We start from the raw sequence: 14,782 nt of genomic DNA, 5'->3' as shown, positions 1-14,782 counted from the left end.
AGACAACACTCAGGGGGATGGGTACCTCCGTCCAAATTATTCTATTCCCTTTGTCATAAGAATGAAGAAAGTATTTCTGTTCAGTAGAAGACATACCATATCTCAACACCACAAGTGGAATAGACAGTAATCCTCCGTAAGAGTGCAGCATGTGATGGCAGTGATCAACTTGACTGAAGAATCTGCTCCGTGTCATCCTCAAAATGAGCAAAGAGCAAAAATATATCCATTCTCTAACAATTTATTGGTTTTCTAAATTTTACATTTCGATAAAAATATTGATAATAAAAACATGATTTTGCATCGAGCAATAGTTTGCAGAAGGGTACCAGCCCTCCTGTCTAGCATTTCAGTCCGAGTCCGAGTTGTAAGTAACATTCTTCTCTACCTCTCTACTACAAAGTGGGGGATATACCAATTGAAAACTAAAACTATACACAGCTATTAATTTATGTACATAAATGCATAATTGGAAACCAAATTTACAGAGAAGTGATATGATTATGAGTCATGGAATGTATCAGAAAGTCAACAACCGCATGAGACCTGGAATAAGGATATTAGGCTTTATAGCTTAGCCAAATTACAGGCAAAACTCACAAAAAATCACACAGTTATTCACAAGATGTCCTCATTTAGTTTAAATGCTTGTTACCGGTCAGTATCTACTTAATAATATAAAACTGCATCACATTTCAAGCTGTGTGGTGCTCATATTCTCAAGTTTATGGAAAGCAGTCACTTCCAACATTGTGCTTATATTGCCCAACTCAAGACAGAAACGTTCCATCAGCAAAACAACTGAAACTATTTATCCTCCCTTGACAACACATGATTAGTTAAGGAAATTCAAGGTTTGACAGAAGTGCTTTTAAATGCTCCATAGATGTCAAAGAAACCTACTTGGAGCGATATCATCTCAGTTAATTGTCTTGCTCGTAGCAATAGCCTCCCGAATTTGTCGGTCCAGTTCTGCAATGATGCGGTCCTCGCTGCTGTATACGCCGGTACGAAGTAGCGTGTCTCGTTCCTCGATAAGCCGGGCGATATGATCATCATAACTGACATCTAGGTCCGTTTGACCCTTTGTTGGCGAATCTGCATCTTTACGTTGGGCTTCCTGTTCTTTTAATCTGCAGGCAACAAAACAATGATAACATACCAATGAAGCCAATCGAATGAATGACTAGGGTACCAGTGAAATGATAGGGTACCAGTGAAATAGCCCTGCTTCATGGTGCTGACTGTCAACTAGTATCACCTTTAAGAAAGACAACCCTGAAAATATCTTTTCCCTAACTAAACCCACCCCCAAAAAGATGACACTGACACACAGACAAACTATTCCAACAACATGCACTTGTATCATGCATGCAGAATACATGTATGTTAGGACTACCTTGTAACATTTTGTAAACACTGAAGACATCTGAAGAAAGACAAAGAGAATCAGAGACTAAGGCTCTTTCTTACATTTGTAGTTATACTATTACCACTTATCATTGACATTCATCTATAGAAGGGTCTCAATCTTTGATCTTTCCAGAATCAGTTCTCCCCTCACTAAAATACAACCAGCCAGTTTTGTTATCAGCCCTCGAAGCAACATTTTCAATGTGTTTTATTTAACTTGAACACATTTGCAAGGTTAAAAGCAATGCAGACGAATTCCACCCTTAGCTCTAACATATTCAAATATTGTCTTTTTCTTTAAAGAATGAGAGCAAAGAAGACATACTTGTTGAGTTCATTTTTTATATCCTCGAGCTCCTTCATGTCTGTCTTGACGACCTCCTTCTCCTCGGCAGCAAGATATCGCAGCCTCATATGCTCCAGTTCGTGCTGTTGCTTGAGGAGCTCAGCCTTGGCATGGTCTTGTTCCTTCTGCTTGAGTCTGGCCAGCTCCTTCAGGGCGCGGCCCCATTGCTGTTTGTAGTGGATCTTGGACTTTGTCACAGAGTCTATTTTTCTCTCCAATTCGACCTAAGAAGGAAATGGGCAGAAGGGTTGACCGTTTATGAGTTTCCAAAAAGAAAATGTGTCATTCCCATCAAATGGCTATAGACTCATGGACTTGGCATTTTAATGTTACATGACTATCCACATCTTTTGACTTGGTCCAAAACTGGCTTTTGAGACTTTTGAGAAGTTAGGGCACAGTAACTAAAATTGGATGATAATAAACTGCTGGTGGAATTTCTTACCTTCTCTAATGTGAGCAAGTTTATCTCCGACTGTAGCCTGACCTCTGGCTTGCTGCTCTGCTGCTCTCGATAGACCATGAACTCTCTGTCCAACCCTTGGTACTTCTTGTCAGCCTCATCAAGCTGTGATCTAAGCCTTGATATCTGCTCCTGGAGATCATTCACTTTCAACCTAATAAACAAAAAGTACAAGAAGATTTGATTCACTTGAATAAAGTATCTGGTCAAGACCCCACTAATCATCACCCCGCTTTACCTTTCTAACTGGACTAGGTGTTCACAATCATCCTTCATTCGTCTGGATGCTTCTCTCATCTCCAGAATCTTCCTCTCATGTTCTCGTTCAAGATCGCCCCGTAGTCTAGACACCTACAATCAAAAATATTACATTCTTTACAAGCCCAATCCCTCAACTACATACCGTTTTAAAACTCAATCAACATGGTGTAAAGGAGCATGATATCTATTTCAAATTATTACTTCCTGGAAACTTACCAACAAGTACCTACAGAACCTCTTTTGAATTTGTCAAAGATTTGAACATATGTCAACGGGATCACTTTAAAAGCCAGGAGTGACCGACACATAAATCTCTAGTGAGCTGTTTATACAGATCTGCTATTACCGTGTTTGTTGACGAAGCAAATAAGTAAACTAGGCATACCTCCTGCTCATTGGAGCCAAGCAGACGTTCCCTTTTCTCAAATTCGCTTATCGTCTTCTTCAGCTGTTGTTCAAGTTGAGTATACTCGGCAATCTTCTTCTTGACAAGAAGTTCTCTTTCTCTGTCCCGTCTTTTCCATTCGTCAGCTAAGGCACGCATGTGCTGGAACTCCTTCTCTTTCAGCTGCGGAAACACACAAAGGACATAGATTCAATGCAAATTGTCTGATAAGCCGACAGGTCGGATCCACAAACTTAGTATGACTATCCAGAGGAAGGTACTCTGTCCTACCAGGAGGAGTAAGAAACATCCACTACAATTATTAGCAGAGGAAAGAACACCAGGAGACCTCCACACAAACACCTCAATGATCAACTTTATACACTCTTTGCTAAGAGGTTCTATTGTGAGCCTCTTTTCATCAGTAAGGCAACCTGGCATTTGGGATTTTCCTTGGTGTTGGCCTGAGCCTCTTAAGTCATTTTACACAAGTAAACAACTTGCCCTATTCGAAAACAGATTTTCCTGAGCCTCTTTCCACATTTCCAGCTCAAGGGCAGCCTGATATTCCTGGGTTTCACGAGGTTCCTTTGAAGGTGCTGGCTGTGGCTGCTGCTGTGTTGCGGCAGACAGGGAGTAAGCATTTGAAGACTCTGATGTAGGGAATGTAACGTGGCGAGAACTGATGGCTCCAAGGTCCTCCAGAGTCATACTACAGCTCAAATCGCCAACTTTTCGACTTTGTCTGAAATAGAATTGAACACATTTGGATTCAAAGGAAATGAAACTAGGTCAGATTTTTCAATGTGACAAGTTTGAAGTGTTGTACATCTTTCTGGGCCGATTTGCTAGGATATCAGCCCCGACCATAACACCCAGGACAAGATATTGCAGATATCAATGACGTTGGAAATTAACTTTGAAGCAAATTTCGTACCCATCTGCTGCCATTATGGAGACAACATCCCCAAACACCTGCCTCCAGCCTAGAGCACCATTTGGACACTGAAATAGAAATAACGATAAAGGATGTCAAGTCTACCATAAAACAATTAGCAGAGAAACAAGTGTTCCCAGTCACTTGATTCTAGATGGCTGACAATGCCCCAGCTTTGATAAGTGCCTGATAGTACCAGTCTGCCAAATGTCAACTGCTTACCAGTGTTTTTTAGTAAGTTTATGTTTTTACTACCGGTATTAAGTTACAATCTTGTCAATTGACTTGCCTTCTGCTAGGATACTTAGGTGATACTTACAGCAACTCGAGCCTTTTCAGCTTCAATGATGTTTGGTAGTGGAAGCTGGGCAACTCCCAACAGAGTGTCAAGTCCTTTCGCCCTGTCCCTATCGTAGACCTCCACAATCAGGGGCACCCTATGGAACGTGTCCTCAAGCTGCTGCATTGACGTTGCAAAGTCAAAGGCGCAGAACGACTGGGGTAGAGACACCTCCATTCCTCTCTGAACCTCGATGGTAGGATGTGTGATAACAGGGGCAGAACTTCCGAAGAAGGGATAGACATAGCGCATGAATACATTGAGTGGGACGGTCGTGTCGAGGTTTTTGATAGTCTTCAGGTCGATGGAGAAGTTGAAGTGATGAGTCTGGGGAGGGACCTGATACTGCGGGTTGGAGCTGCTGTGGCTATTTCCACCCTGTTCCGTAACTGCAATAAAGAGAAATGCTAGACAAAGTGGTGACCAACTTCAAAATCCTATGTCAAGTAAAATGACAGATTTCATTTCCCTAACGACTGTAAGCAAAGCACGGCCCTGTTAGCTCGCCTGATGTTCTTTTCATCAAATATGGAAATCTTAAAATCATCATAATTGAAAATGATATCCTATGAGACAGTCTCTGATCTTGTGACAGCAAACTGTATTAACGATTGTGCTCTTACTTGGAACTGGTTTTAGGTTTCCCAATCCTGGACTAGACTGTCGAGGAGCTTCTTGTTTTTTCTTGCTTTCCTTCTTTGCTTTAGCATTTTTTCCTGATTTGAAAAAAAATTGATGTAATTTTGCACAATGCAATATTTGAAGTAACAGATAGTCTTTTTCATTAGTGTTTTATAGATTTATATCAATCTGACCACAAATTAGAAATACAGGACCCATCTAACCATGTTTTGAACTTGGGCAATGCCAGATGACCCATAATGTCCTGCACAGACACGACAAAACCGAGAACTTCTTTCATAACTTGAATAACTCGATGATGATCCAGAAGTGAAGATAAATACTAACTTTCTTGAGATTCCTCTGGAATATTGCTAACTGCATTTTCTGTTCCTTCCGTATTTGTATCAAATTCATCTGTATAGGAATCTGGGGGAGGTGTCTTGCTCTTTTTCTTCTCGGCTGGTTTCTCCAGTCTCTGCGGAGGGCTATGTGGCTCCTTTGTAGGTGTAGTTTTGGTGGGAGTAATAGCTTCAGGAACTTGACCCATATACTGTGAAAAATAAAGGGATAATCTCAACATTTCTGATTTCACTGATGATGCAAGTATTCCGAGGGAAGAGGATATGGATTACAGCAGATCTAATTCAGATAAACAAGCAAACACTGGATTCAGTGTGCTGGAATGAGGTAAAAGGGTATTTATCCCCCCAAAAACATATTTCACAAAAGGGCTTTTGTGTGAAAATTAGCCTTAATATTGCTTGTAACCACAGACGTCATGTCACTCTAGTGAGGAATTTAGTAAGCCTTACCTGCTCTTCCATTCTTAGCATGACTGACAGACCAACAGTAGGCATCATCTCCTCTGGATAGGCAGGCAGTAGGGACTTTACTCTTGCTGGTGGTGCCATCTGAAAAGAGAATAACTTTTACTGTTAAAGGCAAATAAGACTTCAGTGTAATATGTTTCTTTTATTTTATAGGAATTTTCATTAACAGTATTTTCAGACAGTAGACTGATAAGACTTTAAATTTAAACATCAAATTATTAAACATTCTGAAGATGTGCACCTACCTCAAAGGCTCCTTCCAACAAAACAGGTTTCATGAAGATTTCAGTGCTGCCTTTTTTGAGTAATGTGTTTAGAGGGACTTCACAGCTACCAAGTGACTGATCTCCACAGCAGAGATGGACCTGAAAGGAGGCAAATGAAATTCCATATAGACAGGGAGAGACATATCCAGCACGGGGTTCAGAAACATATTGACTGATCTTTCAATTAAGTTTTATATACGTACATCCCTTCAAATGTACAGAGATATTGTAACAAAGGTAAGATTTGACTTCATTAGTTGTATCAATGGATTTTATTATTTTTATATCAATACCACTCACCTGAATTCCAGGCTGTTGTTCAAAAAATGCTCGCAGAAAGTCTGAGTTACTCTTGACCTTGACAGAAGCTCGTTCTGGTGGGAAATTTGGATTGAGAAGATCAAAGAATGTCTCATTTGTGATGTCATTACCAAGGAGAGAGTAGTAGAAAAAGTAGCCGTTCCCAGATAATGGCAGAGGTTGGGATGCTGGGATCAGCTGGAAAAAATGAAATTTATTAGTATAGCTGTAATTCCCCAGAGGTAGAGTCCAACACAAGCTACTCAAGTTTTTTACATGGTAGGGTCTTTTGCTTGCCGTCCAGCAAAACCTCAGATACAAGAAAACTCCGTTTTAAGTCTAATTTGGATGACATAAAGTCCTGAGATGAAGCAACGAGAACGGCCAGAAAAAGATGGTGTTGTCAGGACAAATAGGAAATTCATCAGTTTTAAAGCATCATAATATTCTTCCCATATTATCATTCATGGCTCTGAAATATATCAAATAAAAGCCTAAAAGGGCTCAAACTACCGTATTTTGCTGCGTATAAAACGCACCGGGGTATAAAGCGCACCCATTGAGTCCGTAGACAAAATCCAGACATAAGGCGCACCTACGTATAACACGCAGTACATTTTACATACTACAGGTATACACAATGTACCGGGTATACTGGGCCATAAACAATTTTTGCCGGTTTTTAAATTGAACTTCCTATTTCTTTTTCAGTTGAAAAGGACTGTTGTAACAATGAAGAGGGAAAGTGGTCATACACACCTCCGACCCTGCATCACATACTTGTATACTAGTTGCTAATAAAGCCGATACATTTGTACTGCGTTCCTCTTTCTTATCTCACTACAGCGGTAGTCTTGCTCGTACTGGATATAACCGATAAAGCTTTTCTCATTGAGAGAAAAACTGTGTTGTGCTCAACTACAATTTCGTGTGTTGACACGGTATGGGGGCTGTATCATAGGTCGACAGAATAGAGAAGTCAAATTTTCCAAACAAAAACGTTTTTTATTTCCCGGTAAATACACAATAAAGTTATGGATGTTTAATCAGCACATAATAGCACACAAACAGTATCCCATTATTCACAATAGCCAATTAGCACCTTAACAATGCCTTGTTTATGGTAGGTAATTAAACGGTACTTTGCATCAATCAAGGACAATAGACCAAACAATGAGTCGTTTAAATTGTCATTGTGTAGAATTGTCAATAGAATACACTGTAGATTACGGTACACAATAGATTAGGGTTGAAAATCTTATGCACAGTCAGAAATAGTTCATAATTGTTCATGAAGTAATTACTTAGTAATCTTAGTTCTGAAAAGTCCAAAGGGAGAAATGTTCATTCAAATAGTTTATAAATCCTCGATATCGCTGGCCGTAAATCCGTCAAAATCCTCGTCATCAGTATCATCGTTGAAGAGGTTTGCGAATAGCTGGGCCATCTCGGGTGATACATTCGGAAGAGTATTCGCGGTTTCATCATCGTCAGAATCGTCGTCGTTCTCTGGTTGATCGGGCAAAGCATCGGGAAGCATCGCAGATTTTCGAAATCCATTCGTAATGGAAGACGTTTTCACTTTGGTCCACGACTCCAATACCCATTTGGCAACTTCAGCGTAGCTGGCACGGCGTTGGCGGCCCGTCTTAGTGAACGTATGTTCGCCCTCAACCATCCAAGTCTCCCAAATCGTACGCAGATTGTCCTTAAACGCTTTGTTTACGGCGATATCCAAAGGTTGAAGCAGCTTCGTAAGGCCTCCTGGAATTACCGAAATCAAGGAGTTCTGGCGTTGGAGATGATCTTTAACCGACTGCGTCTTGTGGGCAGTCATTGAATCAAGGACGAGAACAGACTTGGACGTGTGGAAAAATCCGCCCGGTCGCTTCACATGCACGGAGTCCAACCAGTCGTTCATGACGGCTTCGTTCATCCATCCCTTCGCGTTCGCTCTGATAGAGACACCGGCCGGAAACTTCTCTTTCGGGATGGTCTTACGTTTGAAGATAAGCATGGGTGGCAACTTCTTTCCGGAGGCAGTGCAGGCAAGGACGACAGTGAAGCTTGTTTTCTCGTGGCCTGTCGTCTTGATTGGAACCATGTTGACACCGGTCTTCTCAACGGTGCGATGCATGGGGATGTCGAATGTCAGTGGGACCTCATCCATGTTTGTCACCCGGTCCAGATCGATCTTGTGCTCAGTGATGATGTCTTTCGTGTATGACTGGAAGCTGTCGACCTTTTCCTGCCAGTCAGCTGGTAACTTCTGACAAACTGTGGTGCGGGTTCGGATCGAGAGTTCTTTGCGTCGCATAAACCTGAAGCACCAGGAGGGACCACCTTGGAATTCCTCTATCAGCATGTCGTCTGCGATCGTTCTTGCTTTCAATCGGATGCTAACGGTCGAGACGCCTCTGCCAGCTGCCCTCTGCTCTGTAACCCATGCCATTACTGTATCTTCAAGTGCTGGCCAGCGTGCCTTGTCACCCCGGAACGTCTTCCTTGATTTCTTGGTCTTCTTCAGGGCATCCTTCATCTTTCGCCAACCTCGCACCATAGACTCATTGATACCAAACTCCCGACCGGCGGCTCTGTTCCCGTGCTGTTCTGCATATTCGATAACTTTAAGCTTGAATCTGGCTTCATATACGACGTTCTTCTCTTGACTGGAGGCATCTTGACTGTTCGTGGATTCTGGATTATTATGACGTGGCCTGTTCGCTTGTACTTGTGATATGTCTCAACAGTAATTTTGACCCCTATTTATACCCCTTAATTGGCTCCTGATGTAGATTTTTGTGATGCCACAGATTTGCATATGATTAATTAGGGCAATTAACTGACCCTTCAATAAAATGAGTTGTACTAATCAATCTCCCCTAGTTGTGATATGTGTGAATCATTTTGATTGGTTTAATTCATCTGCCAAAATTTACGATTTTCTCACCTTTTTAGTGTGAATTGAACCATCGGTTGGGAAGGATATCGGACCTGCGATACTTACCATTCAAGCCCATGCTCAATGATATCATCGGCTAATCGGGCCCTCTGCCTTGACTATTCCAATACACAGAACAACAAATAACTACGCTTGTAGGCTTATGTTATTTTATATTCAGATGATAATAATTTTATTATAGAAATACGGGTGCCAATTCCTAAAGCAAAACAAATACCGGTACGTATTTGCCGACCTAAAAAATAAAATAAAATGCATCAGATCTTCAGAATGATGATAATAACTTCTGAGATGCCCCCTGCCTATCTTTCCTTCGTAAAAGCCTCGCTTTGATGTTAAATCATGGCGGCACACGATCAGCTGATTTATCGATTTGGATTTATCTCGCATCTACGCTCAGAATATTGCCACTAAGGACCCTCAAAAACATTTATAGAAGTAACTGAAATGATAATGAGGATACTAATATGTATTGCGTACAGAACAGGCGAGTTAGCATCGGTGAACTATGCAAAGTGCATCGATATTCCCGATTTTTCTTTCGTGCAAAAATATAAAATGCGCCGACTTGGTTGCGAGCCAAAAAAGCCGTCAAAAGAAATGAGTTGATGGAAAAAAATCTTGTGATCATTCGGTGGCTTCCTAGGGCTAGGCCATAGATAACACGCACCTTTGTATAACGCGCACCCCCCGATTTTAGGGCTTTCTTGGGTCAAAAAGCTGCGCCTTATACGCAGCAAAATACGGTACCTGCATCACATGATTTTTTGCTACATTCTCACCTGTGGTAAATTGGAAGCAAATGAAATAGTAACAGACAATATGAAGTTCTCTGTGCTCTTTTCCACAGGTCCAAGCTGGTAGAATCCTTCAGATTCGTTCAAAACAGGCTTGAGCAGTTTAGGGTCAACACCATGGATACTCTCAGATGTACTAGGCGATTCATGAAGTGCTAAAGGAGAGAGGGAAATGTATCGGAAAGTAGACAGGAATAGGAAGCCTATCAAACAAAGTGAAGAATCACACAGTACCAAGACAAAAAGATTAATTTTCTCATTTGTTTTACTTGGCCTACAATACTGTCAAATGCAGAGCTGCAATGAAAAACCAATGTGTGAAATCAAAGCACAAACAACTAATTTTAGAGAGATTATACATACTACCAGGCCTTGCTGGAGCAGCTCTAGCCTTGAATCCAGCTGGCTGGATATTTTTATCCTCATCAAGGTAGATCCCAAGTCTGACCTCAGGTTTGGAGCGGGAATATTTTCCATGAAGTAGAGGATACCATTTTGCAGTCTGAAAAACATTGTGTTAAATAGTACATAGCATGGTTGTACATGCAGAATTTTTACAATAAATAACGATCAACATATAATACTTTCATTCAATTGACCATGATAATGATTTTGAAATTAAGCTGATTCTACATGAAGTAAACTACGTTATCTGATTATTAACATCTCCACCATTTACCTGTGTGTTTGTGGCTGACCGAAGATCAAGCATCACATAACCAATGGCCTCTCTCATTGTGCTCTGCACGTCGACAGCATAATACTGGACTTTGATGGAACTCCTCTGCAGCCTGTGCTGAGAGAGACCTTTTTTGTCAAGTTCCCATGCTATCTCTTGGGTAAAGTCTGGTTCTTCATTGTGATCAACTGGATCTGTTGCAAGCAGTTCCCCATCAAACTTTGCCTCGGCGATCAGCTTGTGTTTCGGCCTCTTCGGGAATTTGCGACCTGTTGATTAAAAGAAAGAAAGTGACAACAGAAATGAAATTTCTGGACTAGCAACAACTGTTACCCTGTAACACTGAACAGCCTGATCATAGGGTGGTCTATTTTTTATAACAAAATTTTAGGGTCAACCTACTAATGACAATGTCAATAAATTAATGATTTCAGACTAGTTGAAATTATGAAGGGTGTTTCACCATTGCATTGTTTTAAGCTAACAGTGTCGAATCACTCATCAAGTCTAGAAACACAGCTTAAAGGGATAGTCACCCTTTTGTTCTGTCCGAAAATAGGACATAGTATTTTCATCCGACAATGACTACTACATGCATTTTGCACTACTAGAGAAGCCAAAAAAATTACGAACGTTGAAGAAGTTTTTTTATCCATTCACTCTTTAATTGACTTTAAAATGATATCAACGTACCCTCTAACACAGAAACAACGACGAGAAATCGATCCTTGCCCACCATTTTTGGATTAAAGTCTCTAATACAACGAAATTTATGAACGTGGGCGAAAGGTTTTGAATTTATGCCGCCATTACTAATTGCGGAAACCGGAAGTGATGTAAAGTGAGGTGACCTGTGACGTCACTTTTGCGTTCAGCACAACCACAGTATTTTCTCGATATTTATGGGATCTGTGGTTTATGCGATCGTTCCATTATGTGATACTCATGTAGAGCTTCTTGAGAAATATTCTTTTCAAGCTTGGATTACCCTAAAACACAGGTTGCTGAGTCCACATTATGCCGGTAGACGCCCATGGATACAGAGTTTCCTGTCTTGCGCAGTTGAAAATAATTGTTTTCCTGTCGTGAGCAAATTTTATCAAATATAGTTCGTCGGAAATATAACGTTTACTTCATTAAGGTGTTCCTGATCGTTGAAGAATTCCGTTCACTTATACAGTTGTAATTTATGCTTGTAATGAATTCTTAGACATTCAAGAATTCGTTTTCTTCGATGACTAGCGGATTGACTTATGGACACCGCTGCAAAGTGATGAGACCATCATTTCTCTGCACTGGATGAGTACGACTTTCTACACAAAACAACAAAATTATTTGCATTAATTTGCAATTATGGCATCGAGATCGAGCCCTTTCGGCTTATATTTTTTGGACAGCTAAACTTCATTTCCGTACATTTGTAGTGATCGCTTGGATTAACTATTTTAGTGTTCGAGAATCGACAATAAACAGGTTCATGTTCGTCAGGTCATCTTCACTGGGCCGGACTTCAGATCTTTCCTTGCCCTTGTCGTCCAACATGCTAACTCGAGTCGATAACACTGTCGAGGGCTTCTTTTTATAAAGATAGGGAAATCCTTGTTTCTAAGATAAAAGATCTGTCTGTGCAGTTGTCTTTAGTGTGGAGGTGTCCCGGTAGTGGTGTAGTTATTCATGAGTGGAGTAAAGCGCGAAAGAGGGGGAAGCGCCGAGGACCAAAAACGTCAAACCAGGACAGCCAGTGCAAGCAGGATGCATGGTGCAGCTAGACAGAGTGGTTCAGCTGCGAACTCTGGGGTCCTCATGGTAGGCCCCAATTTCAGAGTCGGTAAAAAAATAGGTTGTGGAAATTTCGGAGAATTACGATTAGGTAAGACTAAGAATGATGAACACTTTGAACCGAACCACTCTCGTCATTGCTGGTTTTGAGAGCATTGGTGGATGTATTGCGTTTTGTTTGATATCATGATAAGTCGCCATATCATATCATATTGATGTCAAATCATCGTGTTTCATTGTGTATCGCCAGTTCAAAAGGTTGCCTGTCATTGTCAATTTTCCCATGCACTTGCCAAAACAGGGACAGGGTCGGGGACTTCTGAAAGTACTTGTACATTATATTCCCACGACTCTCCGTTCCGATTTAACTCATCTTGAATCTATACGACACAACAGCCTAAAATTGAGCTATTGCAAGTCTAATTTTTCAGTCACTAGGCCTTTTCTCTGCTACCGTACACTTGCGTTCAGGATGACGCCATTATTAGTGTTAATAGTTTCATCATGTCTGCACTGGGTCACGCATTTCAGTGCTTTTGTCTGGTGAGCATGTTCCATGACCAGTCATCTATAACCTCAAACTAAATACATTAAGTCCGAGAATTACTGTGTACAGTGTACAATATCATGTGTAGTCCATTGTATGGGGCTTAATGTTGACCTTATTCCTAATAAAAATGGGTGTTGCCTTCCACTTCATTTCATTGCCCATTGATTTTGATATTCATTGTGTTTCAAATTATTATAAATGTACATGTATGAAGAGAGTACATATGTATGCAGGCCTGTGATGGATTGAACTTGTTTGTTTATGCATGTGATATCACTCTTGGTATCAAGCAAACCATCACTCTTGGTATCAAGCAAACCACGGGTACAAGTAAATAGTGCATGCCACCTTTTTGTATAAATTCACTACCGCTATTTGTTCGAGTCCTCCTGCTACATTTATGTCACACATAGGTTTCTAAAATAGTAAAAAAACAAGGGCTTTCACCCAAAACATATTTTTCTTCTATTTTCAGGGAAAAACTTGTACAATAATGAACACGTTGCCATAAAATTGGTAGGTATTGTTGCGTTTTTCGATTGGTTAAAGTGTCCTGTCATCAAAAAGGTGAATCACTGTGCATTGAAACACTGCATTGATGTGGAGGCCTGCAACCTACATAATGCTGTAACGGATTGCTTCAGACCTATTGTAATGAGGCCTCTGCCCTCAGTCTTGAAACCTACTGAAAAAATGAGAACTTCTGAAGTTATTATACTTGAACTCTGCTCAATCTACATAGTTCAATGCAAAATGTGACATCTCATTATAGATTTTCCGTTGCCAAGCGTACATTTGGCTATCAACAGGCACTGCTGCATGGCTATTTTAGAACATTATTGACAAGGAGCAGAGCGCTGTGTTTGCATCCCTGGATCTTGGATCCATCTGATCTTAACTGCTCATTTTTTGTGCTACATTCAGTAACATCATAGCATAACAACATTGTCATTTTGCACAAGAGATCACAGCTGTCCTTGACCTTTTCCATGTTTACCATTGTTTGCCATACGCTGCAATTGCAGTGTTTTGTTTGGTCTATTCTATATTCAACGCACAGCTTGCACTTGCAGTGGCACTGTCCTGCTAGCTGCAATCACAAACAACTTTATCTTCTTTATGCATACATGTAACATGCTTGGTGCATGTTAGTATCATCACCTTGTTATCATCGGCTGAACTTCTCATTACAAAATTACTCTACCGCCTCCATGGATGTAAAAGAAATGTTACTGAAGTCTTCCATATCCGTCCATTGTCAAAATGATGTGTCCTTCCATTCCATATACTGTGGTTATCGGGTCGTGATCTATGAATGACTTGTCATCTAGCATTGAGAGATCCTATTGACCATCAAGTTCTAAAGATTTCTTCTTCGGAACTTAACTGGTTTCCTTCTGGCATACATTTCTTCAGTTTGTACACAACCTGCCATCAGAGCTTTCTTGTGTGCTACATTGTAGTGTGGATTGTGCCTTTGTGTGGTATCCAAGGGAGATTTTTCTGATGTCAGAGATCGGATGGATGTCTTTGGGTCAGTACCTATCCTAGTTGCTGTGATGCTCGGTTTTGTTCTCTTTTTAAAAAAGAATTTTAATTTTTTGCAAACATTAATCACATACAAATAATCCAATCATTATCACTCATGAAGATGTGAAATTAGATGATGAAATGTTTTAAAATTTTCATGAAAATTCCTCACATGTATCATAGTGAAACCCCATTTTCAACTATCACTAAACAAAGGAATTGTCTCCGAGACTGTGCTTGCATGTTTTGAATTATATGTGCAGGTATTTCAGTGTTCGAGTGGGAACAAAAAACCTGCTATAAGTGTAATCTGTCCCATA

The 14,782-nt window shown here is 40.5% G+C and overlaps 2 protein-coding genes across 10 annotated transcripts in view; one reads left to right on the top strand and one right to left on the bottom strand.

Annotated features, from left to right (window-relative positions):
- Positions 1–227: 227 nt before the first annotated feature.
- Positions 228–11,418, bottom strand: LOC135483119 (centrosomal protein of 120 kDa-like). Of its 2 annotated transcripts, XM_064763665.1 has the most exons (18): positions 11,297–11,418; positions 10,604–10,872; positions 10,288–10,426; positions 9,910–10,079; positions 6,166–6,363; positions 5,845–5,964; positions 5,582–5,680; positions 5,115–5,319; positions 4,769–4,861; positions 4,125–4,534; positions 3,806–3,873; positions 3,373–3,613; positions 2,869–3,051; positions 2,461–2,573; positions 2,205–2,376; positions 1,739–1,983; positions 1,400–1,429; positions 228–1,133 (listed from the first exon to the last, which is right to left on the bottom strand). In XM_064763665.1, the coding sequence occupies exons 1-18, from the start codon at positions 11,340–11,342 to the stop codon at positions 920–922; spliced, it is 3,015 nt and encodes a 1,004-aa protein (XP_064619735.1). In that variant the 5' UTR covers positions 11,343–11,418; the 3' UTR covers positions 228–919. The 2 variants fall into 2 exon arrangements, with proteins under 2 accessions (XP_064619735.1, XP_064619737.1); XM_064763667.1 differs by lacking the exon at positions 1,400–1,429.
- Positions 11,419–11,761: 343 nt separating this feature from the next.
- The window catches only part of LOC135483121 (casein kinase I-like), a 34,559-nt gene continuing 31,538 nt past the window's right edge, over positions 11,762–14,782 (top strand). For 4 of the 8 annotated variants that reach the window (XR_010446296.1, XM_064763674.1, XM_064763671.1 and 1 more), the window contains exons 1-2: positions 11,763–12,473; positions 13,408–13,448. Coding sequence is in view for 7 of the 8 variants with exons in the window: in XM_064763674.1 (XP_064619744.1) it covers positions 12,278–12,473; positions 13,408–13,448 (237 nt within the window). In the remaining variant the exon portion in view is untranslated. Of the gene's footprint in view, positions 12,474–13,407; positions 13,449–14,782 lie in introns of all 8 variants that reach the window. The other 4 variants (XM_064763675.1, XM_064763672.1, XM_064763669.1 and 1 more) reach the window with 2 other exon arrangements.

Source organism: Lineus longissimus, chromosome 2, assembly GCF_910592395.1.
Source record: "Lineus longissimus chromosome 2, tnLinLong1.2, whole genome shotgun sequence".
NCBI classification, from domain to species: domain Eukaryota; kingdom Metazoa; phylum Nemertea; class Pilidiophora; order Heteronemertea; family Lineidae; genus Lineus; species Lineus longissimus.
Note: the sequence above shows the minus strand (reverse complement) of the source record. Positions and strands in the feature narration are given on the sequence as shown.

Excerpts from the sequence above, each read along its gene's own strand:
- LOC135483119 (XM_064763665.1), bottom strand. The coding sequence starts at position 11,342 with ATGGTGGGCAAGGATCGATTTCTCGTCGTTGTTTCTGTGTTAGAGG. Across the intron at positions 5,681-5,844 it reads TGTTGGAAGGAGCCTTTGAG|ATGGCACCACCAGCAAGAGT; the intron begins GTAGGTGCACAT and ends TTCTCTTTTCAG. Across the intron at positions 2,574-2,868 it reads TTGGCTCCAATGAGCAGGAG|GTGTCTAGACTACGGGGCGA; the intron begins GTATGCCTAGTT and ends TTTTGATTGTAG.